Source organism: Pteropus alecto, unplaced genomic scaffold, assembly GCF_000325575.1.
Source record: "Pteropus alecto unplaced genomic scaffold, ASM32557v1 scaffold131, whole genome shotgun sequence".
Lineage (NCBI taxonomy): Eukaryota > Metazoa > Chordata > Mammalia > Chiroptera > Pteropodidae > Pteropus > Pteropus alecto.
This window is the reverse complement of record NW_006434709.1, coordinates 6301252-6316447: the sequence shown is the minus strand read 5'-3', so window position 1 is coordinate 6316447 and position 15196 is coordinate 6301252. Positions and strand designations below refer to the sequence as shown.

The window sequence follows — 15196 nt, the reverse complement described above, 5'->3', positions numbered from 1 at the left end:
GGGGGGACGTAAATTAGAATGTAGAAAGATTTAATCATCATACACGAATCTTTTGATTAGATGAGCAGTTCCTTCATCACAAATCTATTTGTTTTGCCATGTGTATTACAAAAATAAAACTATCTGTGGCTTGTTTAAAGTGCCATTTTATAAAGCTGTCTTTTTTAATTGGCCAGAAAGACTCAATTTTATCCATGGCAAGAAGTGAGCAGAATTGGTGACTGAATATTGACAAATGACTAACAACAAAGACGACGACAACACAAATCCCATAATTTAAAAATTCTTAAATAAATATAAAAGTTATTCCTAAAGAAGCCATCTGCATTTCAACAATATAAGTTGTAACCAGCTAAAGTACCATTGGGAGAAAGAAAAAAAACCGAAAGGAGAAAGGCCATAAACAATTTCGGCAACAAGCATGATACATTGCAAACGTTTTAAAATTAAATGTACACCACTAGGAATAAAAAGCTTTGTCTCAAGTGCCCGGGGGCAGGGGACAGGGGACAGGGGGCAGAGGGGTAGGCAAGGGGGAAGGAGAAGAAACATGCATAGAAAGTCCTGTCTGCGTATTTGGATAAAACAGCCTTGTAAAGTGTAGTTAAAGCAGTTGATTACAGAAAGCAACCAGATTGGAAGCCATGATGTAACGGGACCAACTCCAGGTTCAAGAGCTACAGATGTTACAAGAGTGCATCCCAGGCTGGGCCGAGGTGAGCAGAGCTCACCGTGGTGATCATGAAAGATGCCATTTTCAGCACTTAGCAATAGAGGGAACGAAAGCTCTAGGGAAGGAAGCTGGAAAAGACAATTGAGCAACATGATAGGTGCCTTCTGGGGGAGATTTTTTTCTTTATGAGCCCTAAGCACTGCATCAGGGTTTAGTTCCATGAAGAAGTTGGTTGCTTTTCATAAAATTTTGTTCGCATGTAAAATTTCAGGTCATAAAAATTATGCCAAAAAGGAAAGATGTGAGTTTTTGTTTAAAAAAATAAAAACAATTAAAAGCACGAACTTGGCATAAATAGTATTCGGTAGCCTTCCCCTCGAGAGAGGGAACTAAAGAGAACCATCATTTAAACCCCGAGCTCCACAGCCACCTCCCGCCAACTGCTTAATGCAAGTTTGATGAGCAGACATGGCTCCGGCTTCTAGCTTTGGAAGTCACAGTGTTGGCGGGTGTTCATGCCAAGGGGTCAGTGCTCGTGAAATTTGGGTGTGATATCGCCTGGCCCTTTCTTAAAGCGCTGTGTGAGTGAGTGAGTGAGTGAGTGAGTGTGTGTGTGTGTGTGTGTGTGTGTGTATGTCTGCATTTGGGGACATCAACTGCAGATTTGATCCAATTTTCTCTTTGCACCAAACACATATAAAACATTACAATGCTATAAAAGTACAAGTGCAACTTGTACATCTGAAGTTTGCAGGAACTATGTGAGCAAATCCTATCAAAATAGCTATCTCATATGTATAAACAGCATTTGTTTTTAGAAAAACAATATCATAAACTGCAGAATCTGTACAAAAATATAAAATAAATTTGGGCAGCAGTTTCTAAACAGCCATGTAAATGCAACACTTACGAGGAGTAGTTAATGCCTCTAAAAAGGCTGAATTGCCAAGTCAACCTATACAAGGCGAAAATGCCAGAAAAAGTACTGAGATTATCTAAATAATATATATATTTTTCTTTTTTTTTTTTTTACCTCTTGCAATAAAACTTATAGAAAAAATAGACAAATATGCACATGCAATTTACAGCTTTCCCAACTTATTCCTTGTGCTTCACTTGAACTGTTTATTTTTGCCATTTGATATAGCAATATTGTCTTCAAATGTAGTCCCTCCTACTCCAGGGCAGGTCTCTGAGGAACCACTCAAAAAAGCATATTAAAAGTGGTCATACTTGGATGAAGGCACTCCAACTCTGCTCAAAGCAAAAACTAGTGTGATCCTTTTGTAAAATGTTCTTTTTCTCTGAAAAAGGCAAGCAAGGGTGCATGCACAGTGCGGAGAGCTGTCAGGGCGCAGGGACACTCGCAGAGCCCGGCTGGGCACAGTCACCGGGTCCCGAGCTCTTAGGACCCGACGAGCACCTCCATGATGTGGTCCAGCTCTGTGAGGTCCATTTTGAAAGGCTGACTCGGGGCGACGGGCTGGCTGCTGTAGGGAGCGAGAGTCTTGAGGAGGTCGTCCGCCGACACGGGGGCCATTTTGGAGGCCGTCCCCGACGCGGATGTGCAGGGGTCAAAATCATACATCGACGTATCAATGTCGGCAAACAGGATGTCGTCCAGGGTCAGGTCCGTCAGAAACCCCGTGGACGTGGTGATTTCAAAATTCCCAGGCAGAGAGTCCATCAGTTTCGGGTCGTCCGGGCGGCCCTCCGGCAGCCCCTCGGGTTTCTGAACGCTGGGCTCGCCGGCGCCCCCTTTCGCGCTGTCAGTCGCTGCCACTGCGGCCTCTGTGGAGGTAGATGTGGGACAGAGCTCCTCGATCTCGTCCAAGGCGGAGGAGAAGCTGTCCTTCTCCGGTGGGAGGGCTGGAGGTGAGAGTTTGGTGGGAGCCGCAGGCTGCACGGCCGGGGAAGTGCAAAAAGTGTCGTCGTCGTCCTCGAGCAGCGAGGCCGGGGTGAGGCAGGCCTCCAGGGGCGTCGTGCTTCCGAGGTCGCAGGGGTGAGCCGGCGCGGGCGCGGCGGGGCTGAAGGCGGGCGGGGCCTCTCGGTAGCTGTCGCTCAGCGAGTCGCTGGGCTGGGAGGAGGGGGTGAACACGGGCCTCAGGCTGCCTTCCTGTTTGAGTTCCTCCTGGATCCGCCGCAACATGTTGTTGATTAAGACGGTCTTTTGCAAGCTGGGCTCTGTGAGGGGCCTGTGGTTGTAGAGTTTCATAAGGGAAATGTTGAAGATAGTCTGGCGCTGTAAGGTGTAAGACACCTTGGATGGACCGTCAGAGGGAGACAGGATTTTGCCTTCCAGCCCATCTTCATGCTCATCAAACTTCCGTTTTCCTCCTTTACCCAACATATATCTGCAAAGGAGGAAGGAAGGAAATGGAATTAATCACAGGAAAACTAATTGCTATCGTAACAAAGATGCTGATTCAGAGTTCGGGACATGGACTTCTGTTGGTTCCTTGCCCGGGCTCAGTTAGAACTGATGAATTAATTGGGGGAAGACCTTTTAGAATGAGAGAACGGGGGAATACACCTTTGTATGCCTGTGGAGCAATTTTTCTCACTAGGTAGTCTGGTGAATGTATTTCTTGAGAAATGTGTACGACCCAGACAAGTTAAACGTTACCATGGAAACCGTGATTTTGACTTTCTCAGCTCCTGTGCTTGCTTAATATCACCATGCAGGTTCAATTTCCCTCCCTCAAACAGATTTATTTTTAAAGCCCAAGAAAACACTTACAATGCTATGGCCTAGACAGATAAAGGTGTCATAGATTAGAGCTTTAACATATCTTGAACGTTTGGAAGAACCAAGTTGGAGAAGGGAGAACATGTATAATTTTGGTAGAACGGTGTGTGCTTTCAAAATGCCTCTTCCTTCCTCATTATGCATAGAGCCTTTCTGCCCGTTTGGTGACATGTGGTCAAGCCCTTGGCCTGTGTTAAATGACCACAGTGACTGAGCTGCCACCACATTTCAGTATAGAATCCAGAGGAGGAATGTGGATTTCCCAGCCCAAGTTTTTCCATGGCTCGATTTCATCATATACAGTTACGTCTGGATGCAACTGGATTAATTTGAAAGTAATTTACTCTGATTATAAGCATTGCTGTTTGGGTACTTGAAAACATTTTTTCTTAACAAAATACTTATTGCGACTCCAGACATATATATGTATTTCGAAGAAATGTCAAACTCATATCTCAGATCTTGAGCATTTGGGCACGAGTTGAATTTTAACTCCTGCCCCACATTGCCTGATGCTCATAGCCTAGGCGGCCTCCTCGCCTGCTCTCGCCTTAGTGAAAACTTTATTCTCTGCTGGCTGTACCTTCTGGAGAGTGGTTCTTCCTTTCGGAACATCCACTGTCTAAACAGAACAATTCCAAGCCATCGGCCTTTGCCTCATAGACCTCACTTTCTAACTGTTTAATCAGGATAGTTGTCCTTATGTTGTCCAGACCAGGAGACATGGCTCTAATTAAGCCAAGCTGGTGCTTGCTCTCTCACCCCCTTTACAACACCCACGGATGCGTGGTAATCTTCTCCCTGATGCCACTCACTCTTCCTGATATCTTTATGTACAAGCAGGTGCTTTGTAGTTATTCAATTTTTCTTCTAACAGTGACTTGCCTTTTACTGAATTACTTCAGTTGATTTTGATAGCACCTCATTCAATCCCTTATTAACTCGTTCCACATCTATGCTGTCTTGGGCACTCCGCCAGGCAGTGGGAGCCCCAAAGAGGAATAAAGCCTGATCTTCAAGGGGCTCAGTAACTTCTACAACTCATTATTATTTTGAATGAGTTTCATCTCTTCCTAAAGCTAACTGTAATGAAACTTCACAGAACTTCCCTCCAATGCTGTGTGTGTGTGTGTGTGTGTGTGTGTGTGTGTGTGCGTGTGTGTGTGTGTGTGTTTTATAGGGGAGAACCAACGCTTTGTTAAAGGCCACTCTGCACAGACATGCAGGTGGTCACAGAGCCTGGCACACAAATCCCACTTGGAGTGACTACCTTCATGTACCTCGGTCTCAAGTAGAGAAAGACAAAGACAGCTGCAACCCATCAATGTCAGAATCAGCTTGAGAATTTGTTAATGCTTATAAAAATGTGGACTTACTTGTATGAAACGCCTTCTCTCATTTTGTAAATATTAAGAAAATGGCTGTCAATCACTAGGACCAAAGACCAGCCCCATAATTAACTGTGCTTTGAGGCAAGGAAGGTATGATAGTAACAACTTGCTTATCTAATACCTCACATAAGAGAAATATTTCCTACTGCTTAGTGCTAAAAGTCTCATTTGTATATACACTTTGCACATAACATTTCCTATCTAAAGTACCTGTGCCCATTTAAACTTGAGTGTGAATCAGAGAGGAAGTGATTTCATTTCACATTACAAAACACTTTCTACTTTATGCATTTAGATGTTACCGGGACAACTGTGTTTTGAAACAGGTAACCGTACTCACAATTATACTATTTGTCTTTGCTTACAATTTAAGCGTTTAAATACTCACGTCCAGAAAAATTACACTTCTTGCCAAAGAGCTCATTAACTGCATTTAATTCTCATCTAAAGTTGTTAGAAGATCTATGTTACACGTTCTTTGATCAGACCCAGTACATTTAAACGTGTGTGAGAGAGTACACACATGCATACATGTGACAGAGTGAAATGCTTGGCCTCTCTGACTCCATCTTGTTCAAGCCTGCTTTGTTCCCATGCCCTTCAGGCTAATAGCTTCTCCTTGGTCTTGCATACAGACATGTTCATCATTAGAGGGATTCTGCTTTTGGCTTGAGTTTTACAAAAATAGCCCCTTACCAGAAAGTGCCACTCCTGAGGAGACGAGGAAAGTATGTACTGTTTATCATAAATTTGCACTAACCTCCTGACTGGACTCACATCAACTACGGTCAACAGACTAAGTGCAGTCTTCCTCAGACACCTCCTGGGGCCCAGATGACTGCCGTCCTCAATCACCTCCTGCCCCTCCAATTTCCAATTTCCTCTTCCCTGATGTAAAAGAAGCCTGAACTCTGTGCTTTCTTAAGATGGATCTGGGGCATCCTCTCAGCTGGCACTTTTTGGATCAATAAACCTGTCCTTACTCCAAACTCTGACATTTTGAATTTTGGCCTTTCAAAGTGTCGGGCACATGGACTTTGGACGGGTAACAGACACGCACACACACACATGCTCACTCTAAAGCAGTATTTCTAAAAGTGTAGTCCATAGATGGTGCCAGTCTGTGAACTGTTACTGGTCCATGATGAGGTAAGTAGATACTCCATTATTTAAAAACTTTTATAGCAAATTTACAATTATATGTCTGTAAATCTAATAAAAATGAGGCTTCTATTTTTTACATCTTTCTACTTTTATTTCATTTCTCTGGTAATTTACTGAAGTATTTAGTCAATGAAGGAGGAATAAAACAAACAAGATGGTCCTTCATCACAGAAAGTTTTAGAAGCACTGTCTTAAAATGTAAACCAAATATACTAAAAACAAATTAGTAATAAGCTCATCGCCACTTTGAATTTTATCAGTTTTCTTGAGGAGAGGTAACACTTAGATAAAACAGTGTAGACTTTTTCTTTTGTTGATATAGAATTGTCTTTTAAAGACTTATTGCCAGAATGAACAACGAGACTTAATAACTCACATTTCTCTAGAAATAATCGCCGAATCTATAGGACTCAAATATTTAAAAAGCATGCAGTACTATATGCATTTATCAGAATTCCCATAGCTGAAAAGAGATCTGTGGAGATGCTTTCAGAAAGATTTCAGTGTGAAAAGCACCTAATTTCCAATTAGAATGATCCAGCTGGTCATAGCTGTGTGATAACCCTAATGATTTAGGAAAAACCTGATTAAGACACTTGTAATGCTGTCTGGAAGGGGAAGGAGGAAGGCCCGTGTAAGCAAAATCTGTGAGCAGGAATAGCTAGACAAATCAAATCTTGGATGCTTTTCAAATGTGTAAATAAGGACCCATGACAGAGTATGTCTCAAAGCAGGTTTGCCTTCATTTCTCTATTTTATTTGATGAGGCAAAACTGGCTCTACACACCCATTAAGATTGCAAAATGCACACAATCCTGATTTGTAATCCTATTTCTATCTAAATTCTTATAGAAAGGAATAAAATGCAACATATTAAAATTCGGTCCACATTTTTACTTAAAAATTAAAAACACTTCAAAAAATTTTTAAAAAGTTAGTTTTCCTAAAGTTTGCTTACACACTGTTTAGCATCAAGGCTTCCCACTGACTGTTTTTAGAAGAGGCCTCCAATTCCTAGAAGTGGGAGGCAGTGAGAAGAACTCACTCTCAGTTCAAACGAGAAAAGACAAGCCTCTCAAGAACCTGAGGGCAAGAAGCCAAACTGTGTCTCTGGGCCTGGAGCTCAGGCTGGCCAAAGCCAGAGTGGCAGTCTCCTCAGAAGGCTCTTTCCTCAGGCACTCTAACGAAATAACAACAGCTCTTTAAGCAAGCTATTGGAGAGGCACGTGACCTTTTAAAAGGCCTTACTAGGCTGCGGCTAGAAGATGAAGCAGAAGCTGGAGCTCATTACGGGCTTCCAGGTAACACAGGGAAGGGGGTGCTCTGCTGTTCCCATCTGAAAGGCCCCACGGCTGTGAACGACAACCCGGTTTCCAGGCCACCCGCAGGCTTGACACCCCACTTTGTCTCCTTCCTCAGCCTGTGAAGACTCAAGCCCAAAGCCCATGTTTTCTACCTCATCTTTCAAAGACCCAAAAGAGACCCTGAGATTCAGGGCTGATTAGAGACCCCCAATTGGAGGAGGGAGGTGGGTGCTCCCTCCCTTTTCTGCCCACCCAAAAGGGCCTAAAACTAACTACAGGCACTCTTGCATTCAGTATTTACTGGCTCTTAATATAACGTTCGCAATAAGACATCCTCCCTTCCCCATTAAATTGTTAGAAACAAACTCAGAATTCTGATTTTCTTAACATAACTTTTTGCAACTATTAACTACAGCAAATCAAGTTTTGAAGGTAAGGAACAAAACCCATGGGTAGTAATAAAAATGAAAATTTCTCTTCCAGAGTTTTCCATGGAGTTTAATACCGAATGAAATTATATACCAAACCTGGCTTTCAGTTGTGCGGCTTTCATTAGGAAGGACCCAGTTGCCCTCAAAAGCTACAATCCCCCTCGGGCAGATGATCGAAAGTAACAAATGTCACTAGGAAAGTCCTCAGAAGAGAAAGGACTGGAGGAACAGGAGATGGCATTCCCTGACTATTTCGAGGTTTGCAGCTTCTGAGTGTCTCCCACAGTGAGGAATCTGAGAGGTTGTTACGGACTTGGGTGATCAAGAGACTTCTGGAGTTAGGATGTGAGATTTATATTTAAGGTGGGATTGTCTCTCAATGTCTGTTTCCCACCCCAGATAAGCCCCATGAGGGCACAGACTATCTTTTTTGTTTACCTCTGTATCCTCAGGACAGGGCAGCCTCTGACACACTGAAGATGCTCCTTAAACAGTCACTGAGTAAGTGAATGGTAAATGGAAAGAATGAGAAAACACACTGAAGGGCAGCCAGAGAAGAACTGTAAACAAAGAGATGCATGTGTCTTGGACCCTGTGTGGGAACTGCGTATGGGAGGGAGGGTATGAGGAAGGGGAGAGGCGACAGCTGTACAGGGCAGACCTGGCTAAGGAAAAGCGCTAGGACCTGGAGCACAAAGGGTGGGCAGGGGAGTTCTGCTCAGAAACCTCCTGTGAATGCCTCTGTCTTTAGTTCTCGAATATGGGTGAGCATCACACACCTGGAGGGCATGTTAACACAGAATGCTGCCCCCCGCCCCAAGACGCTCATTCAGCAGGTCTGGTGTGGGGCTCAACACGCTGCATTTCCGATTGAGTTTCCAGGTGATGCTGGTCTAGGGACCTCACTTCTGAGAACCATGACTTCCTTTTTTTCCCAAGTGGCCATTTCACGTTTAAGCCTGAGAATATCTTTACTCAATTAAGCTTGAGTCTGAAGTTCTTCTCTATTTGTGTCTAAGCAAGTAAGGGGGCGGGGGTGGTGGTGGTGGGAAGAACAGCGTCTTTGTGATGGCAACTGACAAGTGACATTAAAAGAAAGACTACGCAGAATAAAGATGTCTTCAACTAAATTTGATAAAGCTCAGCTTCTCAGACTGACATTAGATCTCATAGGCTCAGTAGGGCCTAAATTCTTCTTGCTGTGATCTTAAGAGTGAATGAATGGCAGTGAGTCCTTATCTCAAGGTCCAGAAAGGAAATGAAATCGTAACTATGTTAAAAAAGTAACATTTCACAGCTTTTATATTTTTAAGGCATAAGGGAAAAAAAATGCTAACATTAAAAAAACAAGCAGCCAAAAAAGTTCTCTTTCAATGTTTTTCAACTAAATAATTAAGGTGTCTTTAAAAAAAACTTTAAACCCCTCTCCTTTAATGTTATTTGAACTGCCAAAATATGTTATAATTTTAAAATTAATAATAATAAATCTCCTTGTGCAAACTACCACGTCTGTCATCTCCACTGCGCTAACCTGCAGGCTCGCCACAGCCCTCGGTGGCCACTAGCGCTTTCTAGAGGCCCAGAGCCTGGTGGCCACTGACTGACAGTCCCCTGGCGGAGCTGTGATGCTCCTGTGGGAAGCATCACTGCTGGGGGGCTTGTGAGAGGCCTGAACTGGGAGCCTCTTTAGTCTGCCACCAAGGCTGCCTTTCTGGCTTTCTGACTGTGCTGGTCCAAAAAAGATGTAAATATTGTACTATGCTTTAATTCAATTCATCGCAAACAACAGTCATTACCCCAGACAGAAGGAAAAACCCTCCATCTCCTCCTACTCAGTATCTAGAGAATTCATGCTATGAAGTCTTTGAAAAGGTGTCGAAATTGATAGCTTGTTCCCAAAAGGGACCCTGTAAGTTATTACTTCAAAACTCCTCAAGGCCCAACTGGTTCCTACCTGTGTACATACTCAAGAACTTGTCCCAACTTTCTTTCGGACTAGTAAATGACGACTAAAAATCCAGTGTCTTCCCTTCTCAGGAGTGTAGCAAGCTTCACAATGAGGTGACATGTTGTTTTAAAAGTCACTTAACGTGGCAGAAGTAAGCCATAGTGTCTACAGCCGAGGAAGGGTGGTTACTAGTAGAGCACGAGGCTTCTGGGAAGCTGGTCACATTCTACGTCTTTACCTGGGTGTCGAAGACACTGGGGTTTACTTTGGGTTAAGTCATTGGCCTGTACACTTAGGATCTCTATGCTATACTTTAATAAAAAATGTTTTAAAACACTGGTAAATAGCTCTCAAGAAAAAGGCTCCTAACTCAAGGGGAGCTTTAAGAAGCCACATCCCTGTCTCTTCAACTGCACTGTCCAATGTGACCATGGGTGTGATCACTGGGTGAAGAGTCCAGAAATGCCAACGATTCAGAACAATGATTTGTCGCCATGGATCTACCTCATCTGAAGAAAAAAGAAGCTAAAAGAAGATGTGTGACGAATGTCTTCAAAGAGGCTAGCGGAGGCTATTTCCTCACTCTGACATCCTGTGCTGCCCAACCCACAGCCCTTTAAGTGGAAACACACGCATTCTTTCAGTTTCTTTTGGGGGCAGTAGTAGGAGAAAGGAGTGCCCCTGGCAAAATTGTTGTATGTGTGACACACTTCCAAGACCAAAAGACAGAGGCTGGCCAGAAATAGTTTTGTGACAACTTCTGAAACACAGTCTCATTCTCATTTCTTCACCCCATACACTTGCCTTAAGATGCATTTTTGGATCGTGCTTTTGAGGTGGTCCAAAAGCAGAGCCTGTGTTTCTAACAAAAGACACCTCCTACCAGCCACCAGCAGAGCTCTGAAAAATGATTCTTCTACTTGTTACACTGTCACACAGCAACTCCTAAGCAGGAAGGAAAAGCATACTTCAATGGGGGGAAGTCACGTTTGCTTAGACAACTTTCTACACTGTTAAAATATTACACCTTAAACAACAAACAGGACTCAGAAATCTGATAATGTCTATGCTTTTAACACCCTCCCTCCTCCAAGTAACAACAAATCACACTAGGAGAACAAGAAGGCCACCCCTAAAATGACGTGGTTGGGGGTGGTGCTGGGAGGATCAGAGAGAAAGCTAAGAAACAGGCCAGTCCTCCAAGGGTTTGCTGTGCAGGGGCGCAGTAGCAGTGCGTCCCCCCAAGCGCCTGGGTGTCGATTTGGTGAGCCTCCCACAGAAGGGGCGGGGGAGCCAGCTCTCCCAAAGGCTGCCTTCAGACCCCAAAGTGACTGCCTCTGGCCTAGGGGAATGGCAGAAACAGGGACAAAAATTCCATTGGGGGAAAGCCTCTCTGCTTATTTACAGACAAGGGTAAGGACTCCCAGAAGACAAGGGGATGTTAGTAAAAGAACTCCTAAAGTTGCGTGGATCCGGGAAGCTTATTTTTAAAAAAAAAAAAACAAAAAAAAAACCAAGCAAAAAACAAAAAACACCAAAGCTAAAGCTCATTCAGGATGAGGTCCCAGCAGCAACATCCATGCTAATTGGTAAGTAAGACAAAGCCTTCCCTAACAAATCAGCAATGTCATTATGAAGCCAGTCACTAGATGAAGCCAGTTAGACGCGCCCGGGCGCTATGCTGCAGCTGTAACCCGACACCACTGTTTGCGGCGGCGGCGCCTCCTCTGGCCTCCCCCCTGCGCAGGGGGCTCGGGGCCGCGGGGCACTGCGCTGGCTGCTTATTAATCATCAGACAATGACTTTCGAAGGAGACCAACGGGAACAATCCTTTTTGCTTTCTTGACAGCATCTTGAAGCCTGGAGATAAACTGAAATTCGGCCAAAAAGTCGACCTCTAAGTAAACTCAAAACAAAAACAGAACAAAAACAAAACAAAAACTTTCACTGTTTGGGGGAGTCTTCTAAAGTCCACATTTTAAGAAACTCTAGCTTTCTCCGAATTTTTACATACTTGTATTATATTGAAGACAGTTTCTGACACTATTGGTTTGTTAAACATAATCTTTTCTCTTAGAAAAAGAAAAAAAAAAAATAACGTTGACACCGAACTTCATTTAGTAAGCAAAACAGTCAAATTCTGGGAGATATTGTTTCAAGTAAATATTTCTTTGGAATAAATTATGGCTTGGTTAATAAACATCTGGAAAGAAAAATGGGCTTTTAAGAATGTAACTGTAATGTACTATAAAATGTTTCTAATATCTTGTCTTATTGGTTCTCCCAACAACTGGGAATTTTGGGTTTTAAACCAAACTTTTTACGAAGGTAGGGACACCAGTCACCGTCTTCCAAAGACAGTGGAAATGCTAACAATTTTAAAAACTTTACCTAAGGATTTTGGCTGAAAGCACCATACACTTAAAGACTGGGCAGAATAATATGGTTTCTGAACTTAAGTTTAATAAAAACATACTCAATATGACATAACGCCTGGAATTTGCTTTAAAATACTCAAGGCAAAAACCTGGCTGTGTATATGAAACAAGGTTGACAAAATATTGATAACTGTCGACACTGGGTGATGAGTACAAAAGGGTGCACTGTACACTTTTCTTTGCTTTTGAGTATATCTGGAATTTTCCATAATAAAAATTTTAAAAAATACGACGCACCAATACATAAATTTTAAAAAATCAAATAAGCACAATAAATAATTTACATTCTCACCGAGAACTATTATATTAACTTGATAGGTTATTTTACACACAAGAAAACTATTTATGCTTTATGTAAACAAGCATGCCCAGTAGGAATCGGAACTCCTTTTAAGCTCTGAAAGACGGCACTCCACATCCAGCCACAAGGGGGCGAAGCGGAGCAACAAGGCACTCCTGATGTCTGATTATTCACTGCAATTTCTACCTACCGATCTTTCAGAGTATACACATTTCCAACACTGTTTCCAAATTCCGGTCTCCTCAGGACACTGCTAACCAAGCCAAGAGCCTTGCCAAGACCAAACTAAATTATATTATGCTATGGTTCAAATTCTGGAAATATTGTGTGTAGAAAAGCTTGTTGCTTGTAGATGAGAAACACTAATGTTTCAAAAACCATGGTTAAAATTCCTGGAGAATTTCTGAAGTGAGGGCATACACGTAACAACAAACATACAAACTCAAGTTATAAGATGTGGACTTGGAGGGGCCAACAGTTCAGAATTTCTACCGGGGGTCCTAAAGTGGATTCCCAGCCACACAATGAATCTTAAGGTAAGCACTAAGAATTTTCTAGTATAGAGGAGCCTTCAGTAACCTTACTTGCTTCTTAATAACCGGAAATTACCTCCATGCTGAACAGATATGGCTTCAGTCAGTTATTTGGGAAACTTCATAAAGACTACTGGGGAGGAGCCATTTAATAATAAAATGCAACAGTTAAACTGAGATAATGAAGCAAGTTACTGTTTAACAACTTGCTGGAATTCTTTCTATTCAAATTACAAATTCAGGTTCTATGATGTATGTTCAGTGATAATGTTCATAAGAGAGGAGCTACTGTTACCAGACTTTCCATTTGAAACTTGGTATATATGAACATATTATATTGTTTTATAAATAATATACTATAATCAGTTAAATGATGATGCTAGTTCATATTAATTTGATGTCAGGAACATATTTTTAGCTTAATCTAAAGCACCATTAACATTAAGGAAAGAAACTCTTAGATTCGAATTTCTTTCCCTTAAGATTATGGACCTATAAAGACTAGCCAGCCTCACCCCACCCCCATACCTGTGCATAATGAAAATATTTTTTATCCAGCATTTATAATTGCTTGGATGAGATTCTGGTTCAACCCTTATGTAGCATCTTTTCCCCAAAGATACCTTGTTTTTCCCCTCACACTATAGAGACCTTTAATAAACAATGCTGGGGGGGGAGGGATGGCTTAAGTAGAAATCAAATGCTTTGCCAAAAGTATGTGAGCTTTTTTTTTTTAAAAGGGGGCCATCAGATATATAAAAAGGCACATTGAAACAGGTAACTGTAATTTGTTAGAGCAAATCTGTAAAAAATAAAATTGTATATTAGTTAAAACAAAAGGTTTCCTTTTAGGTTTTGTTAGCCAGAACCTACTGGCCACTGAATAACAAATAAAAAGTATGTTACATCAGAAGTGTTTTTTATGGAAGTATTTCTTAAAAAGGTTATATATGATTCGTTTTTAACCGTTGCTTTCAAATTTGGAATGCTTTATTACTGTGAAAGATCACTTAAAAGAAGACATAAAATATTCCTCACAAACACAGAATATATTTCATCTTTTAACTTCCACATTCAGTCTAAAGAGAAAAACCAGAGAAATGTTATTTCTTTATTTACTTACTGAGTGAAACTAAACATTGAATTATATGCTCTAAATCTGGATTCCTTAAAAGAAAACTATATGTATGTCTATAATATGACATACAAATATAAAAATTTAAGGTATGGGATAATAGACATACTTAAAAGACTTGTAAAGGGGAGGAAATAACGCTTCTATTATGTAAATACTTGTTCCATTAAGCGACATACATATTCAGAATGTTTATTTTGGTTACTCCTAAGAATTAGGCAGGTTAGTGATCAGGTTTTACAAAGCCAATTTAAACTTCATATCATATACTTGAATAATTCACAAAATAGAAAAAGGAAATGAGGATACAAACTGAACTTGAGGGCTTAGTGAACGATACTTTGCAAATGTGGTAGCCATTTGTTTTTATTTACTTTGGGGCTATTTTGACATCAAATGTATTTCTTCTAGAGTACTTCTATATATTGATAATTAATGACACATAGAACTTTACAAAAAGTCATTTAGTCAAATACAATAAAAATAGTCAGAGCACCACACTAAATGTAATAAATATTTATTTTCTAAGGAAGCCACCTCTTAATACTTCAACTTCAATGACCTTCAAAGATCTTTAAAGAGAGTCTGCCTCCAACCCACCCCACTAGCCACCCACTAAGATTCTGTTCATCCTGCCTATCTTACTTGAGGAATCCACATTTTGCAACAATCATTACCAGGTGAAATCTATTTTATATTTCTGGAGAAGGTAAAAATATTTTTAAAAAATCAATCTGTTTTAATAACTGCTCAGAAAAGACCATCACCAGGTTCATAATTGGTAGAGAGGCAGCGCAAAAATTTTTTCTTCGGCTGCAGACCAGGGCACTCAAATTCCTCTGCCAGCTCAGTTCTCTATGACAGCAGGGAAGACACAGAAGTACACACGTACATGGAGGGTCCCTCCTCAAAAAAGGAAAGAAATCTGAAAAGCAAATCTGTATCATGTGTTATTATAAAATGGGATAACCACTCGGGGAGGATCAGTTTAAAACAGTCGCCACCTCGTTATCTTGTTAGTGTGGCTAGAATTTTATGCAAACCTGTTCTGGTGTAGAGATGACCTTGGGACTTTCAGATTCCCCGAGTTTAACTCAGGCAACACTTCTATACACCAGGGTGGGGTACC

The 15196-nt window shown here is 41.5% G+C and overlaps 1 protein-coding gene across 4 annotated transcripts in view; it reads right to left on the bottom strand.

Moving 5' to 3' along the window:
• Nucleotides 1–1690: 1690 nt before the first annotated feature.
• SERTAD2 (SERTA domain containing 2) overlaps nucleotides 1691–15196 on the bottom strand; it is a 103069-nt gene continuing 89563 nt past the window's right edge. For all 4 annotated transcript variants that reach the window (XM_015587632.2, XM_015587631.2, XM_015587630.2 and 1 more), the window contains one exon: nucleotides 1691–3027. In XM_015587632.2, coding sequence (XP_015443118.1) covers nucleotides 2079–3023 — 945 coding nt within the window. In that variant the 5' untranslated portion in view covers nucleotides 3024–3027 and the 3' untranslated portion in view covers nucleotides 1691–2078. The remainder of the gene's footprint in view (nucleotides 3028–15196) is intronic.